The sequence below is a fragment of the Chelonia mydas genome, chromosome 9 (assembly GCF_015237465.2).
Source record: "Chelonia mydas isolate rCheMyd1 chromosome 9, rCheMyd1.pri.v2, whole genome shotgun sequence".
In the NCBI taxonomy this organism is placed as follows: domain Eukaryota; kingdom Metazoa; phylum Chordata; order Testudines; family Cheloniidae; genus Chelonia; species Chelonia mydas.
In genome coordinates, this window is record NC_057855.1 from 60,707,176 (window position 1) to 60,724,402 (window position 17,227).

General features: G+C 49.0%; 1 protein-coding gene across 4 annotated transcripts in view; it reads left to right on the forward strand.

The window, feature by feature from the left end:
• Positions 1 to 17,227, forward strand: part of ARHGAP36 (Rho GTPase activating protein 36) — an 80,967-nt gene that overhangs the window by 35,879 nt on the left and 27,861 nt on the right. For all 4 annotated transcript variants that reach the window (XM_037909503.2, XM_037909501.2, XM_037909502.2 and 1 more), the window contains exons 3-5: positions 8,999 to 9,061; positions 13,705 to 13,961; positions 16,583 to 16,778. In XM_037909503.2, the coding sequence (XP_037765431.1) occupies positions 8,999 to 9,061; positions 13,705 to 13,961; positions 16,583 to 16,778 (516 nt within the window). The remainder of the gene's footprint in view (positions 1 to 8,998; positions 9,062 to 13,704; positions 13,962 to 16,582; positions 16,779 to 17,227) is intronic.

A 17,227-nucleotide genomic window follows, 5' to 3' on the forward strand; every position in this document is an offset into this window, starting at 1 on the left:
CCTTCCCCAGGAAAGGGGGTGTAGGGTTTGGGAGGATTTTTGGGGGAAAGACGTTTCCAAGCGGGCTCTTTTCCTGTTATATATTTATTAGACGCTTGGTGGTGGCAGCAATAAAGTCCAAGGACAAAAGGCAAAATAGTTTGTACCTTGGGGAAGTTTTAACCTAAGCTGGTAAAAATAAGCTTAGGGGGTTTTCATGCAGGTCCCCATATCAGTACCCTAGAGTTCAGAGTGGGGAAGGAACCTTGACATGGTGGCAAAGGTGGGATTAACTTGAAATCATTTTGAGATCAATTTGAGATTTTTTGAACAAGAAGCACAGATTTTAAAAAGGGAAATTTTTTTTTCCTTTGGGCTGCTGGAAAGCAGGTTTTCAGCTGAAAGCAGTTAGAGTTTTTTTTTTTTTTGTCTCTGCTTGGGGGCCAGAGCAGAGACAAAAGGGAATTGTCTTTTGTGAGCTGGAGTTTTCTCTGCCTAAAGGCAGGGTAGTTAAGCTCCTGCAAGGAAACTCACAAGTGTTCACAGACCTGAAGAAGTTTTTTTTTTTTAACCTAAGAGCAACTAGAGCGGTTTTCTGTCTATTTGCCTGGAGACAAAGGTGTTAGGGTTTTTTTTTTTTTTTAAAGGATTTTTCTGTAGGCTGACAATCACTATCAGAGAACATAGGTATCCGATTACAGCACAGCAAAATTTTACAAGCCAAGTTTTTTGTTTTTTTATTTCTAACTCTTGGGTGTAAAGTTAGTTAAAAACAGAGAGGCAAACATGATAGAGCCAAAGAGGCTGCCCGCAGGAGAGCTATGGAGGCAAAGGAAAAAGAAATGGAGGGAAAGGAAAAAGCCCAAGGCCCCAGCTACCCTGCAAGGAACCCTCCAGACACCTTATCGTGCTGCCATACCATTCTCCAGCAACCCACCTCGCCCCAGTGATCCGTCAGCTGGACGATGTTTTAAATGTAACGAGCCGGGGCATGTGAAGGCCAACTGCCCCAAGAACCCCAACAGATTACAGTTCATTGCACCGGAATCACACCAGAGGTCCTCAGGCCCCGAAACCTCCCAGATACCCTTGGAGCGGAGGGAAACTGTGAGTGTGGGTGGGAAGAAGGTCACCGCGCGGAGGGACACCAGAGCACAAGTGTCAGCTATCCATGCTTCCTTAGTGGACCCAAATTTAATCGACCCAGAGATCCAAGTGACAATTCAACCCTTCAAGTCCAACTCTTTCAATTTGCCTACAGCCAAGTTGCCTGTCCAGTTCAAGGGCTGGTCAGGAACGTGGACTTTTGCAGTCTATGATGATTATCCCATCCCCATGCTCTTGGGGGAAGACTTGGCCAATCATGTGAAGTGAGCCAAGAGGGTGGGAATGGTCACCCGCAGCCAGGCTAAACAAGCCGTCATGCCTAACTCTGTTCCGGAAACTTCTACCAGGACCTGGTCAGAGGTGATGGACCCAGACCCCAGGCCAATGTCTGCAACAGCAGTAGTGGATCCAGTCCCAGAGACCCAGACAGAGCCAGTCCTAGAACCAGAACTGGTGGAACAACCAGCACCAGACCCATTGCCAGCACTGAATCCAGTACTTGCAACCCCAACACCAGAGGGCCCCACCAAACCTGAACTGGCAGCAGGCAATAATCCTACACCAGAGGCTTAGCCGGAGCCTGAACCCCAACATAGTGCACCAGCGGAGAGCGGTTCACAGTCAATGGAAACAGCCCCATCCCCCACATCGCTTCCAGGGGGACCAAGCCTAGGTCCACAATCCAATGAGAAACTGATGTCTCCAGCATCAAGGGAACAGTTCCAGACCGAACAGGAAGCAGATGAAAGCCTCCAGAGAGCTTGGACGGCAGCCCGGAGCAACCCACCACCTCTCAGCTCTTCTAATTGATCCAGGTTTGTTGTAGAAAGAGGACTTTTATACAAGGAAACTCTTTCTGGTGGACACCAGGAAGACTGGCATCCTCAGAGACAGTTGGTAGTTCCAATTAAGTACCAGGTAAAGCTCTTGAGCTTAGCCCATGATCATCCTAGTGGCCATGCTGGGTGAACAGGACCAAAGACCGTTTGGGGAGGTCATTCCACTGGGAGGGAATGGGCAAGGATGTTTCTACCTATGTCCGGTCTTGTGAGGTATGCCAAAGAGTAGGAAAACCCCAAGACCAGGTCAAATCCTCTCTCCAGTCACTCCCCATCATTGAAGTTCCATTTCAGCGAGTAGCTGTGGATATTCTGGGTCCTTTTCCAAAAAAGACACCCAGAGGAAAGCAGTACATACTGACTTTCATGGATTTTGCCACCCGATGGCTGGAAGCAGTAGCTTTAAGCAACCCCAGGGCTAAAAGTGTGAGCCAGGCACTAGCAGACATTTTTGCCAGGGTAGGTTGGCCCTCCAACATCCTCACAGATGCAGGAACTAATTTCCTGGCAGGAGCTATGGAAAGCCTTTGGGAAGCTCATGGGGTAAATCACTTGGTTGCCACTCCTTACCACCATCAAACAAATGGCATGGTGGAGAAGTTTAATGGAACTTTGGGGGCCATGATACGTAAATTCGTAAATGAGCACTCCAATGATTGGGACCTAGTGTTGCAGCAGTTGCTCTTTGCCTACAGAGCTGTACCACATGCCAGTTTAGGTTTTTCACCATTTGAACTTGTATATGGCCACGAGGTTAAGGGGCCATTACAGTTGGTGAAGCAGCAATGGGAGGAGTTTACACCTTCTCCAGGAACTAACATTCTGGACTTTGTAACCAACCTACAAAACACCCTCCGAACCTCTTTAGCCCTTGCTAAAGAAAACCTACAGGATGCTCAAAAAGAGCAAAAAGCCTGGTATGATAAACATGCCAGAGAGCGTTCCTTCAAAGTAGGGGACCAGGTCATGGTCTTAAAGGCTCTCCAGGCCCATAAAATGGAAGCGTCGTGGGAAGGGCCATTCACAGTCCAGGAGAGCCTGGGAGCTGTTAATTATCTCATAGCATTCCCCACCTCCAACCGAAAGCCTAAGGTGTACCATATTAATTCTCTAAAGCCCTTTTATTCCAGAGAATTAAAGGTTTGTCAGTTTACAGCCCAGGGAGGAGATGATGCTGAGTGGCCTGTAGGTGTCTACTATGAAGGGAAAAGTGCTGGTGGCGTGGAAGAGGTGAACCTCTCCATGACCCTTGGACGTATGCAGCGACAACAGATCAAGGAGCTGTGCACTAGCTACGTGCCGACGTTCTCAGCCACGCCAGGACTGAGTGAACGGGCATACCACTCCATTGACACAGGTAATGCTCACCCAATTAAAGTCCAACCTTACTGGGTGTCTCCTCAAGCTAAAACTGCTATGGAACGGGAGATCCAGGATATGTTACAGATGGGTGTAATCTGCCCCTCTGGCAGTGCATGGGCATCTCCAGTGGTTCTAGTTCCCAAACCGGATGGGGAGATATGTTTTTACGTGGACTACTGTAAGCTAAGTGCTGTAACTTGCCCAGACAACTATCCAATGCCACGCTCAGATGAACTATTAGAGAAACTGGGATGGGCCCAGTTCATCTCTACCTTGGACTTAACAAAGGGGTACTGGCAGGTACCGCTAGATGAATCCCGCCAAGGAAAAGTCAACCTTCACCACACAGGTCGGGCTGTATGAATTTAATGTACTCCCTTTCGGGCTGCAGAATGCACCCGCCACCTTCCAAAGACTTGTAGATGGTCTCCTAGCGGGATTAGGAGAATATGCCGTCACCTACCTTGACGATATGGCCATATTTTCGGATTCCTGGGCAGAACACCTGGAACATCTACAAAAAGTCTTCGAGTGCATAAGGGAGGCAGGACTAACTGTTAAGGCTAAGAAGTGTCAAATAGGCCTAAACAGAGTGACTTACCTTGGACACCAGGTGGGTCAAGGAACTATCAACCCCCTACAGGCCAAAGTGGATGCTATCCAAAAGTGGCCTGTCCCAAAGTCAAAGAAACAGGTCCAATCCTTCTTAGGCTTGGCCGGATATTACAGGCGATTTGTACCTCAATACAGCCAAATCGCCTCCCCACTGACAGACCGAACCAAAAAGAAACAGCCAAATGCCGTTCAGTGGACCGAAGAATGTCAGAAGGCCTTTAACCAGCTTAAAGCGACACTCATGTCTGACCCTGTGCTAAGGGCCCCAGACTTTGACAAACCGTTCCTAGTAACCACAGATGCGTCCGAGCGTGGTATGGGAACAGTTTTAATGCAGGAAGTACCGGATCAAGAATTTCACCCTGTAGTGTTTCTCAGCAAGAAGCTGTCTGAGAGGGAAAGCAACTGGTCAGTCAGTGAAAAAGAACGTTACGCCATTGTCTACGCTCTGGAAAAGCTACGCCCATATGTTTGGGGATGGCGTTTCCACCTGCAAACTGACCATGCTGCGCGACAGTGGCTTCATACCGCCACGGGAAATAAAAAAAAAGGAATTCAGTGGAGTTTAGCTCTCCAAGATTTTGATTTTGACATCCAACACATCTCAGGAGCTTCTAACAAAGTGGCTGATGCACTCTCCTGTGAAAGTTTCCCAGAATCAACTGGTTAAAATTGTCCTTGAGATGTGGAAAATATTGTTAGTCTTTATATACTTGGTAGTATATTTAGAGGTGCATGTGTCTTATTAACTCTGTTTTCTCCTAGAGGTCCAGGAAGAAATCACAGCCAACGTTTCACCCTATCTGTGATTTGGGGGGCATGTCATAAATATAAAGGGAAGGGTAAACACCTTTAAAATCCCTCCTGGCCAGAGGAAAAACCCTTTCACCTGTAAAGGGTTAAGAAGCTAGGATAACCTCATTGGCACCTGACCAAAATGACCAATGAGGAGACAAGATACTTTCAAAGCTGGAGGGGGGAGAAACAAAGGTTCTCTCTCTGTCTGTGTCTGTGTGAGACTTTTGCTGGGAACAGAACAGGAATGGAGTCTTACAACTTAGTAAGTAATCTAGCTAGATATGCGTTAGATTCTGTTTTCTTTAAATGGCTGATAAAATAAGCTGTGCTGAATGGAATGTATATTCCTGTTTTTGTGTCTTTTTGTAACTTAAGGTTTTGCCTGAGGGATTCTCTATGTTTTGAATCTGATTACCCTGTAAGGTATTTACCATCCTGATTTTACAGAGGTGATTCTTTTACATTTCTTCAATTAAAATTCATCTTTTAAGAACCTGATTGCTTTTTCATTGTTCTTAAGATCCAAGGGTTTGGGTCTGTGTTCACTTATGCAAATTGGTGAGGATTTTTATCAAGCCTTCCCCAGGAAAGGGGGTGTAGGGTTTGGGAGGATTTTTGGGGGAAAGACGTTTCCAAGCGGGCTCTTTTCCTGTTATATATTTATTAGACGCTTGGTGGTGGCAGCAATAAAGTCCAAGGGCAAACGGTAAAACAGTTTGTATCTTGGGGAAGTTTTAACCTAAGCTGGTAAAAATAAGCTTAGGGGGTTTTTCATGCAGGTCCCCACATCAGTACCCTAGAGTTCACAGTGGGGAAGGAACCTTGACAGGAGCGGATGAGCTTCACCATCAGGGCAGCCCCCACACCCTGGGGCGGGGGTGGAATCTACCATCTCACTCTTGGGTCACTGCTGAAGGACATCCTGATCAGATTGGGTCCCTCCCTTTGGTCCAATCACATCACACAGGCTTTGGCTAGCTGCTGAACCCCTGGGCTGTGCACCTACAGTTCCTGCTCTCACCCCCTGCCTAATGTGTCAGTTTCCTTCCCCACCTCATTCCCCTTCTCTCGATCTCCCCCTTCGTGCTGTCCATGTAAGGAAAGTCTAGCTTAGCCCCCAACACAGCTTCACCTGGTGTGACATTGATGTGACCTTGGGAGCAGAAAGGCTGGTAAAGCAGCACTTGTAAACAGCCTGATGCTGCTAAGTGTTGGCTGGATCTGAGAGGCTGCTTGTACCACACAACAGGTCCAAACCATCCTAGCAGCCACCTTCTCTCTTTCAAAAATAAATAAGATAAAACCATCTGTCACAGGGTTGGCCGTAGACCAAACAGCGTCCCAGGTAAGGAGCGTCTTTGGCGCCCCCTTCCAGTTGTTAAACTTTGAATATCTTATTTTTTATTTCATTTGTAGCCCATTTCATAACTTTGAGGCACGATTTGCATGCATGATTTATCCCTGTCCTATAAGACAATAAATTTGAACCCTTAGGATCTGTAAATGTGTATTTATTCATGCTATATCCTCGCGAGGGCATGGCGGACAGCATGCTAGGAGGTTCAAGGAAAATGTAGTTCTCAGAAAGTCTGGAAGGTTCCACGATATTCTGCAAAGGTCCAGAACATTCTATGAGGTTAATGAAAAATGAATCTACATACAGAATACCTGGAAGATTTTACTTCAAATATTCTATTTTCCCTTTTGTCGCTAACAACAAAAACAGCACCCCGAGCCTGGTGCCCCCCAATCCTGGCACCCCAGGCAGTTGCCTGGGTAGCCTGCCCCTAAATCTGGCCCTGATCTGTCATATCATCTACAGAAGAGTAAAACAAGAAACTTCCCATCTAAACAACTCTGTAGTGCTAAAGGAAGAAAATAAGGGGAAGTGTTACACTTGGAGCCTTGACTTGGGAAGTTGCAGACACTCCTTTGGCTGTGTGCCTAATAAAAGATTAACAGTGGGACACACCAGCAATAACTGGATGCAAAGCTCCAAACCTGGCTGTTCATGTTGTAACAGTAAACCAGGGTTTTTTCTCTAACTGAGCCCCAGTCACTCCCCCTTTATTGACACAAGGAGGTGCAGGATAGAGGGAAGCCAGAGGAGTTTGGAGAACCAGGAGGCTGGCCCCAGAGGGAGGAGCAAGTTAGGGTGACCAGATGTCCTGATTTTATAGGGACAGTCCCGATTTTTGGGTCTTTTTCTTATATGGGCTTCTATTACCCCCACCCCTTGTCCTGATTTTTCACATTTGCTGTCTGGTCACCCTAGAGCAGGTTGGGTTGGAGGGGATGTGGTGAATGGAGTATGAATATCATTCTACCTCCCGCTTTGAGCTGGGTTCAAATGTCTAGGAGTTCCTCTTAAAATCTAGCACACATCACAGACTCAAGCACCCCCAGAGAAATCTGGGAAAAACTCAATACCCCCCCTTTAGAGGACTCTGAACAGGCAGCACCTCTTCACGTGCAAGCGTGGAGTCTGGTGCAAATCAAGGACAGGCTTTATTAGGGGACAAAGAGACACAACGTCAACCCGGGAAACAGCAAAAATAGATCTGTATATGTAAAACACTCACATGTCACTTTGGCCATTGTCCTGCCACTCAGCTCCCCACCCCTGGTGGGAATGGCAGTGGTAGAGTGTTCACAGTGCAGCAGTGCCTTTCTGCAGCCACTCCATCCCTGAACCCAACTAGAGCGATTTCAGGGTTAGTGGTGCTGAGCAGGGGGTCCCCCACTGGAGGTCTTTCTGCTCAGCTGCTGCTGCACTTCTTCTTTCTTTTCCTTTGCTCACTCTCTCATTTCAGTCCCACTGTCCCGCAGGCACGGATCTGCAGGATCGGAGCTATGTGCTGGCTTTTACACAGCCTTTTGGGGAAACCCTTCAGTAATGCAGACCCCGCAAGGGGTCTTGCTCTTCCTTCAGGGTAGGCCTCGCAGCCTCACCACCTCCACGACTGAGCCTCTGGGCTTCAGTCCTCCTGCTTCACCCCAGGAGCTCTGCTCAGTGAGTCCAGCTGAGATAGACTCCTGGTCAGAGCCGTGTACGCTCTTCAGGGACTAATGCACCTCGGCACGTATTTGCAGTGACACCAGGCAGCCTTTTCAGACCAGTAGGTGTATTAGTGATCTGGAACAGAGCCTCGGAAATCCTTAGGCTACCACAGAGAAATTAAGGTTAAGCCAGGCCATCTGACCAGGCCAGAGAAATCCACCAGCCAAGAGGTAATGGATTCAATTTCAAGCTCTGTCTCTCTCTGACCCAGTGGTTCTCAACCTATTTACCATTGTGGACCACATCCAATACTACCTGTATGGCCCTGAGGATGTCACATGGGTCACAGCTGTGTGCTGATTGACCTACAAGCTGCCCATGGGCCGCAGGTAGGGAACCACTGCTCCGACCCTTCATCAGTTCCTGCTGAGAGCTTCTTCTGGAAGCTCATTCTTATCCCCTGCTGTCAACTCTTAGCCCTTTGTTCTCAACCTGGTCTTTGCTCAGCTGCCCTGCTGGGAGGCGAAGGGGGAAATCTTTCCTCTTGGTCACTGATTCCTAGGTGTAAATGATCTGGTCACTGGGTCCTCCCATTGTCTCTTTTTGGATTCAGCATTGATACAGGTTGTTTTCAACAGGTTCCAGCCAGTTCCTTAACAACTCATTTGTTGCACCCCTGAAGAGCAAGTCACCACACCCCCTCATGTCTCCTGTGCTGCCCCAAAAGCAGATTTAACCCTTCCCCTGCACTGGATAGCAATACAAAGTACAGAGGGAAACGGAGGTACACAGAGGATTCATAAGAATATTATAAAAATTCCCACCTTGTCACACCACTCAGCTCAGAGTTAGTGTTCAGTTCTGGTAAATCCTCAACGTATCATTTGGAGGATGTGTAGGTAGAAAGCTTATGGAACTGGCCTCTCTCTGCAGCTCTTTCTCCTGTTCACCATCAGATGTGGCAGGGAGCTCTCTACCACAGGGCTTATAGTTAAGACACTGGTGTTTATAACAAAAAGAGACAATAATGAAGAGTGGCCACAGGCTGCAGGGAAGGGTGGGATGGGTATTATTACAGAGGATATTCTGGTAGGTCCTGGTGAAATGCAACCCCTCCTCCTCTTATATTTGGACACTTGAACAGAAACCTGTAGCAGCCCTTCTGCCGAGTGCGATAGCTTGATGCTGCGAGAGTGGATAGCACGGGGGTAGAAGGGTTGTGGATAGGTTTGGATAGGCCGTGTATTGAAGATGACCTAATGACATGCAGTCTTTTCTCACCTCTTCCCCCCACCAGCTGGACCCAAACGCAACAAATTCATCCGAAGGAAACTGGAGAACTCCTCCAAGGAGAAGAAAAGTGAGTGAATTCCACATTTCAGTCTGGCATTGTGCTCCTCAAAGCCATCATGGTCTTTAAAAATAAGCTAAGCCAAGGCATCCTATCTACCTGGATTCCATTGTGAATTTCTCCTTTGTGGCATGTTATTCCAGTCTCTCCCCCAGTGTGTGCATGTGCATGTATAAGTATACGGTCATAGGTGCGTATGTGTGGGTATGGGGCAGTGTTGGTATGTGAACGTGTTACTTCCCAGGGAGCCTGTTCTTGAGTCTCTCCTGCAATGGATTCCCCTTGAGTAGACTGTTCTACAATTCAGGTGCTCCAGCTGTTAAGAACTATCACCTAAACATTCCTTCTTTCACTTCAGGCACTGGCTCCTTATTCTGCCTCCAACCAAGCTTGCTTACCACTGCACGCACACCGACACATACACCCATCACTCTAGTATATGAGCGCTTCCCTTGGAAAATCAACAGCAGTGGCGCAGGCCCCAGGGGACTCCATAGAGTTTCTGGCACATCTCCTTTTTCAGGGTTGGTGGAGCGGCTCTGCTTGGGATGGGGTTTTGGTCTTTGGTTTGTGTTTGTCTTTTTATGGGTTTTGCCTTTGAGGGATGTTTGTTTATTTTATTTTTGTGTGTGAATAAAAAGACAGACCATTCTTACAGGAATTCTTATAGGAATCACCTGGAAATCAAAGATTCCTCCTGCCCCGAACTGTTTTCTGGAAGGTGTCAATAAATGGGTATCCTCCATGGGCAGGGTCATAAATACAGTATTTCCAGGTTCCCTACTGACATACAAAAAGCTTTGTATTCTCAGCACTGCCCTGTGCTCTTCTTGCCCTGCCACAAGGCAAGAGTTCATTGCCAACACTCAAATGTTGCAAAAGCCAGGAAATGTGGAATCCCCTTCAAGATTATCAAGACTAAACAAATAATAGATATTGGAAAACTAGGAACAGAGATAAGGAGGCTCTTCCTACACAACATATGCACACGACCTTAATTTTTCCCTTGTGGGGATGGCACAAGGAACTAGGAATACAGTTATCTTAGCCCTCCCCAACCAAACATGCCATTTTTCTCTGTGCCCAGCATAACTTCAGATCGGGACTGCTACTTGTATGTGCCAACAGATCCCCTCTGTGTTCCAGGTAGCACCATGGATCCAGGCTGGGGGCAGAGATCACACTGAACAAAAAGGCTCGGGGAGGTGAAGGAACTATGATCTCTCCCTGAGGAGCTCCTTAAGACAGGGACCACAGGGACAGAATTAAAGTTGCATGGCTGTGCGGGTGGGAAATGTGTTCTTAATTGTGTATGTCCTGGCTTTGCAGCATTTGTGTTTGGGAATTCAACATTCCCATTCTAAAAGGGCTCAGGGAGCAGGATAAAGTGAATCACCTGAAATCTGCATGCCAGCTTACCTGTGGGTTTTGCACATGAAATTTCCCTTGGATTCTGAGAAAGTGCCGTAGTGAGGATAGCATGACTGAGAGGTATTTGGGGAGGGGGCTTCCTGAGTGTTCCTCAGGTACAAGCCGTGCCCGGTCCCTCCAGGCCCTCAAAGAGTTGGAGGGGACAATTGACTGGTTGTGAGGTGTTCAGCTAGCAGCTGGAAGCAGCACTGGGATGACAGGGAAGCCCCAAGGTTCCTACTGCACATTGGGCTCAGCATGGGGGGAATGGCCTCTGAACTCTCCTTTTTCCCAAGAGCAGGGGATGGGGATTTGCAGAGCCCCTTCCCCAAATTTTCTTGGTTCTTGCTCCCAATGTGCGGAAACCCCACCCTCCCTGACAACCAGCCCCTCCCTGCACACACTGCTGAGTCACCCCATGGCCCCAGCTCCAATGGCTCTGACCCCAACATCTCACCTCACACCTTCAGCAACAGCTGCTGTGCCATAGGGCAGCCAGACCCTGGCAAACTCTACAACAGAGCTCCCTTCTGGTTTTGAGCAGCCTGCCCTTCTGTCTCCACACACAGCCTGGTAGCTGGCCTTATTATAGTGCCAGTCCCCCTCTTGGAAAACATTTCCAGCTGAGATTCAGGAGACCGAGAGTCTGTAGGGAAGGCTGTCCCCTGCTGCTTTTTCCTCATCTGTTGGAGCTTTTTTAAAGGTTTAGACCAGATTCCTGTTTAAAAGAGAGCTCTTTCAAGTGCTCTGAAATCTGCATACTTAAAATGATTGTCTTGAAATTTGCTGTGCCTGATGGGAGTGTAGGGCAGGGTTAGTGATCCAAATGTGGGGTCATTTGAATAGGGAGTTCCTGAGATACAGCCCTCAGAAAAAAACAAAATCACACAAAACCCAAACAAACATAAAAACACCAGCATTTCATTAAATTCACAGATTCTAGCAAGTTAGCTTGAAACCCACCCGGGGAAGAAATCGGAGAATGAACTGTGAATGTTTGGGGGGGAAAATGCTCCATCAAGTTTTTGGTTTTTTTTTTAAAGAAATGTAATCTGAGTACAGCAGCCTACTCAGAAGGTGCTGGAACTGTTTTGGAAAAAAAAATGACACATGTGAATGGTCACTGGGAGGGGAGGGCAATTAGACGTGCAAAAGTAGGTGGGAAGGGAGCTTGGGTCTGCTCAGTGATTGATGTATAATTGGAACGGATAGCCGTGGAGGGCAAAGAGTTTGGGGCACAGGTAAGGGAGACAGGAGGGGTTGGGGGGAGAGGGAGAAGACAGAGGGGCTTGGAGACTGTGAGGGGTAGCAGAGGAAGTTGGGGGTTTAGCGGGTCTCCTTGGGCAAGTCACTCAACCTCTCTGTGTCTGTTTCCCATCTGTAAAATGGGGATCATTATGTAAAAGTTCTTTGAGACCTACTGGTGAAAAGCACTATATGAAATGGTGTCTTTGGATTATTACTTAGCCACAGTAGCATATCAACTGAAAACCTAGGAGAGAATGACAATGGTCTAAATGATCACTAACTCCTACTGAAAAATCTTTCTGTCTCTGTTTAAAAAACTGGGCAAGTAAATGGCAAAAAAACTTTGTTAACCCAGAGTGAAGGTTATCCAGTGGTACCTCACGCCCTTCCAGAACATTAGCTCAGCAAAACTCTAACACCCAGGAAATGCAGAGTTAAGGGAAACGCCCACACAACCATAACTCTGCCTCTTTGAGTGATGCCCTAGTGTGCTCATAACACACATTTTCGCTCTGCCTTGTCACTGTAATGGACAGACGCTACCTACACTTGCTCTGCACTGAAACACTGAGTCTGTTCCCTGACACAATACCACACTTGTAAAATTTAACAGCCCCTTCACACAGGATAGCTCCTAAACCTGTACTGTCCCCTACCCATCATTAAACCCAGCCTGCTCTCATATCCCACCTCACGACTGACATTTCCCAGGGCAAGACCACCCCAGTGCCCTGCTCCGGACACAACCTCAATTGAAATCGTGCAAACTGGAACCTCAAGGTCTATGTGCACCTCCTTCCTTTGATCACACACATGGGGCGGTCTCAGACCCTGATCTCCTCATGTCACAGTCACAGCTCTCCTAAGCTGCTCCAGTTTATTCCTCCATCATTCGGTACCACAACACCCAGCACACTGAATACAGCTGCAGTGGATTTAGATACTTCCCAGTGGCTATTGCCAGCTCGGGTGGGGAGGGGAAGAGTTAAGCCTCTATGGGCATTCACCTTAACTCAGTTTTGCTGAACTCGACATTCAGAAGAGCATGAGTCATCAACCTTAATGCTGCGTTAAGGCCAAAAGGGGCCATTAGATGGTCTAGTCTGACCTCCTGTATAGCCGAAGCCTTTACATTTCACCCAGTTAACCCTGTACTGAGCCCAAGTAATTTGTGTTGCACTGTGTCCCAGAAACGCATCCAGTCTGGATTTGAAGATGTCAAGAGGTCAGGTGCTCAGTACCCAGAACTGAAGTCAGATTTTACGATGTGCCCAGCACCCAGTGTGCAACTGATGCACTGACCTCTCTTGGAAATCTGGCCTATCATGGTACTAGACTCTCAAAGTTTATCTAAAGAAAATGTTTCTGGGCCTCATGAGGACAAGAAAAATCTTGAACCCATGGCCACGGTGTTACCGATGCAGCAACGCCTGCCTGAGTCAGTTGCTCTGAGCGGGGAGTTGCTCCATTGCATTCCCATGGGGTGTTAACTCTGAGCCCATCTGACTGGAGGATGCTCCCATCACCACCGTCCCAGCAGAGGGAGCGGAAGGTGGGCTCACCCTATCGTGGCTCTTCGGTGTTGGTAGGATTCCCTCCCCACAGCCCTCTGTTGGTGGGTAGGAGCTGAACCCTTGCTCCTTCAGGAAAGAGCCTGACTCACCTGCAGGCAGGGAGCTGTGGCCTGGAGCTGGGGGAGACCCCTGGGTGTCTAAAGAGGAGCGGTGGTAAGCAGCCCGCAGCTCAGCTGATGGCTCTTTTGTGTCTGGTTCCTGCCACTGCCCCTTGAATGGGGGTGGGGCAATGGGAACCCCAGGTGGGGGGTTGCCAAGGGCCGCAGATTGCCTGACTCTGCTTTTGTTGCTGCAGCGTGTAGCTCTGCTGTGTGGCAGAGCACGCAGGTTCCTGGCTGGAGGGAGGGATTGCTGCTACGTCTCTGTCTCGTTTCTGCCCGACTGCAGGTCACAGTCCCTAACTGTCTCATGTTTTTACAGACTGTTGTCCCCAGGTCTTTGGGATCCCGCTCTCCCAGGTCATTGCCAATGACTGGACACACAAACAAATGCAGGAAGCAGTGAAAGGCAGCCGCAGAGACTGCCTGGAGGTGGAAGCGACTGTGACTAAATTTCGAGCTCAGATTCAGAAGAAATCCCATTTTGGCAGAGGCTGCGTGCTGGGGCCCAGCAGAGAGTTTGCAGATGAGCCACTCTCTCCTACTTTCCTGGACAATGTGTCCCGGAGCCACCGAAGGGTATGGCTGCAAAACAGGTTGAGTGGGGCTGGGGCTGGGGCTGGGGCTGGGGCTGGGGTTGGGGTGGGAGCAGGGACAGACAGACATAGCTCAGTGGTTTGAGCATTGGCCTGCTAAACCCAGGGTTGTGAGTTCAATCCTTGAGGGGGCCATTTAGAGATCTGGGTCGAAAATTGGGGATTTGGTTGGACTAGATGATCTCCTGAGGTCCCTTCCAACCCTGATATTCTAAACTGTATGCTGGGAGCAAGCTGCCATCAAGCTGGGCAGGAGGGGGGCCGTGGCACCCCAACTACTGAGGCTGTTTCCCAGGGGCCCTAGTTACAAGGTCAAGCTGTGCTAGTTTGGCCCTCTGGCTGCTTTCAGCCTTGGGTTGTGCTGGCTTCTGTTGGGGAAACTGAGGGGCTTCCAGCAGCATCAAGTCCTGTGGGCTACTGGGCAGAATATAAAGCAGTCCCTGCTCTAAGCAGCTTGTGCAGTAAGAATAAGACAAGAGACAACACTGGACAGACAAGGGAGGAGAAGGAAACTGGCACAAACCTGTTCAGCAAGGGAGAATACATGAAGGTGCTTCTTTGAAAACGTAACATGAGGGCGATGGAATCTGGCATCATGGGCCAGTGATAGGGGGGAGTCAGCCTCTTGGTCAGATCTAAGCGAAGACAGGCGGGTGAGTGTAGGCCATGCAAAGAGAGGGGTGACATGGTAAAGTGACGAGCCAGGTCTTTGCAGTAGCATTCTGAATGGACACGAGGAGGGCAAGATAGGATTTACGGAAGCCAGAGAAGAGGATGTTTCAATGGTTGAGACACAAGATGATGAAGGTCTGGACAGGGGTTTTAGCTGTGGATGGAGAGGAAAGGCGGCTCTGAGAACTGCAGAAAGAACTGGAAAGTTTTAGCTATGGCTTGGATGCGAGGATCTTGAGAGGGGGCCAAGTCAAAAATGACATGCAGGGTATGGGCCTGAGTGACAAAAAGGATGGTGGTGTTGGCAGTGGAGCAACAGGGAAGGACTCAGAGGGCAAGATTATGAGATCTGTTCTGATCAGCTGAGCTTGTACCGATTGCTGGATGTTTATGAGGAGGTGTCAGAGAAACAGGCTGAGATTGCAGTTTGGACAGACACAGACAGGTCTGGAGTGCAGAGGCAGATCTGTGCACCATCAGTACAGAGATGGTAGCTGAATTAGTGTTTGCTGATGAGATTACCCAGAGATAAAATGTAGAAGGAGAAGAGCAGGGGACCCAAGCTCTGAGGGCTGTGAGGAGCGTCCCCTGAGCAACATGGTGAGAAGTGATTGGAGAGGCTGGAGGGGCCACATGAGAGCACAGAGCCCTGCAAGCCAAGGGAAGATGAGATTTCAATCAGAAGAGCCTGGTCAGTGGTGGTCACCAGGCCGAGAAGGACGAGGATTCACTCTGCCTGTTGTGGAGGTGCAAGCTTTTCTGCCCCCTCTGCTGGGCTGAGACAGGAGTACAGCAGGGCAGGGGAAGCGTATTCTGTTCCATGCAGGATGCTGATATCTTCAGTTTTATTCTGACTGGGAGCCAAAACCAAATATTTTGAAATTCTCTGCAAAAGTAAATGGAGCCCCAGGACCATTCGTACGTTTGGCTGCTCCAGAGCTGCAGATCCTGGACCCTGGCCTGATCTTGGTCAGGCTCTCTAGGCACTACTGTAATGCGAATAACTAAATCCAGCACATTGTACCACCATATCGGACGAATCTGGTAACTAGCCACTTTCCTGCTGTCCCCGCTCCCGATGAAGCATCTGTCACCGCGTTGGCTGGTGCCTCAAGCCCAAGATGATGGAGATGGGCCTCCGGGGGCACCACCCAGCCTAGAAGGGTATTTTCTGATCCTGCTGCTGCTGCGTGGGTGGGCAAGGGCAGGCAGACAGTCCACTGTCCTGTCAGGGCTTCTATGGGTCTGGGGCAGAGGGAGCAACTATTACCTTGTTGGCACCGAGGAAAATTAAAATGGGGGGATATGGGAGCCAGCATCCTCCAGCAGCCCCACAAGGACTCCAGGCCACTGAGCCTCTCCAGAAGACACTCCAGCCAAGCGGGAAAGGCAGAGCAGGGGTAGGGTAACAGGGAAGTGACTCTTGGCTCCATGGGAAATTTCACTCTGAACAGGAGTTTTGCTGGAGTTTGCTTGGAATTTAGACAGTGACACTAGCAGCTCTGACAGCAGTAGGGGTGTGTATAGAAGGGAGATTTCCAGTAGTGGCAGTGTGTATAAACAAGGGTTTGTCTACACAGCCACTGGCAGCGTGCTTCCCAGTGTGGATAGATGGACTCATGCTAGCTGTGTTCAAGCTAGCATACTGAAAATAGCAGTGTGGCTGCAGCAGCACCAGCTAGCCACCCAAGTGTGTACCCCGGGGCTGTACTCAGAGTGCCTGGGATGAGAGAGCTCACTCTAGCTTCTCACTTCCCTCGCTCGCCCTGGGGTGGCCCATACCAGGCCTCTGTATTTTGTTGGCCAAGATATGGAGTCTTGTGGGGTTCATTTTAGTGCTGAGGTTCTGGGATTTGTGGGGGCACTGGGGGCTTATGAACTGAGGGCTCTGGGCACCTTGCTCTCCCAAGTCACCTCTGTATCTGATTTCAGGGGGGAGTGTCTGTGGACTCCATCGCTGATTTGGGTGACAACACCTCCAGGCTGCTGGAAGCTCTGCAGCTGTCACATCCCAATGAGCTGGATCTCAGGAGAACCTTGGAAAGGAACAAGACATTGAGCCTCAATCCCATCTACAGGCAGGTCCCGCGTGTTGTGGACAGATGTTGCCAGCACATTGAGGCATACGGTAAAGAAGTTTTTTCCTTCTAACCAAAGGCATTCCTCGAAAATAATGAAATGGTGTCACGTCAGCCCCCTGAAATCAGTGACAAACCCCCAGTGAGCTCGGGGGCAGGCCCGGTCCTTACCTTCTGAGCTTTGGTTCCCTTGCTTATAGCCAAGAAGCTCTATCCTGTGGGCTAGCCTTCCTCTTGGCCTCTAGAGGTGGATGCAGCTCAGGCCTGCAGAGAATCCTAGACAAGGTTTGGTGAGGATTCCACCTTTTTATTCTTAGAAATCTCACTTTCCTCCCATTTAAATCCCTCTCTCCATTCCCCTGCTAGAAGTGGGGAGGAGACAGAGCCTCTCCTACTCCAAGGCCCATAAGAACCTCCCTTAGGGATGGACAAACTGGCTCCCCTTTGTTGGATCCAACAAATCTTCACCCCTTTGTTGGATCCAAACCAAGACCTTTCC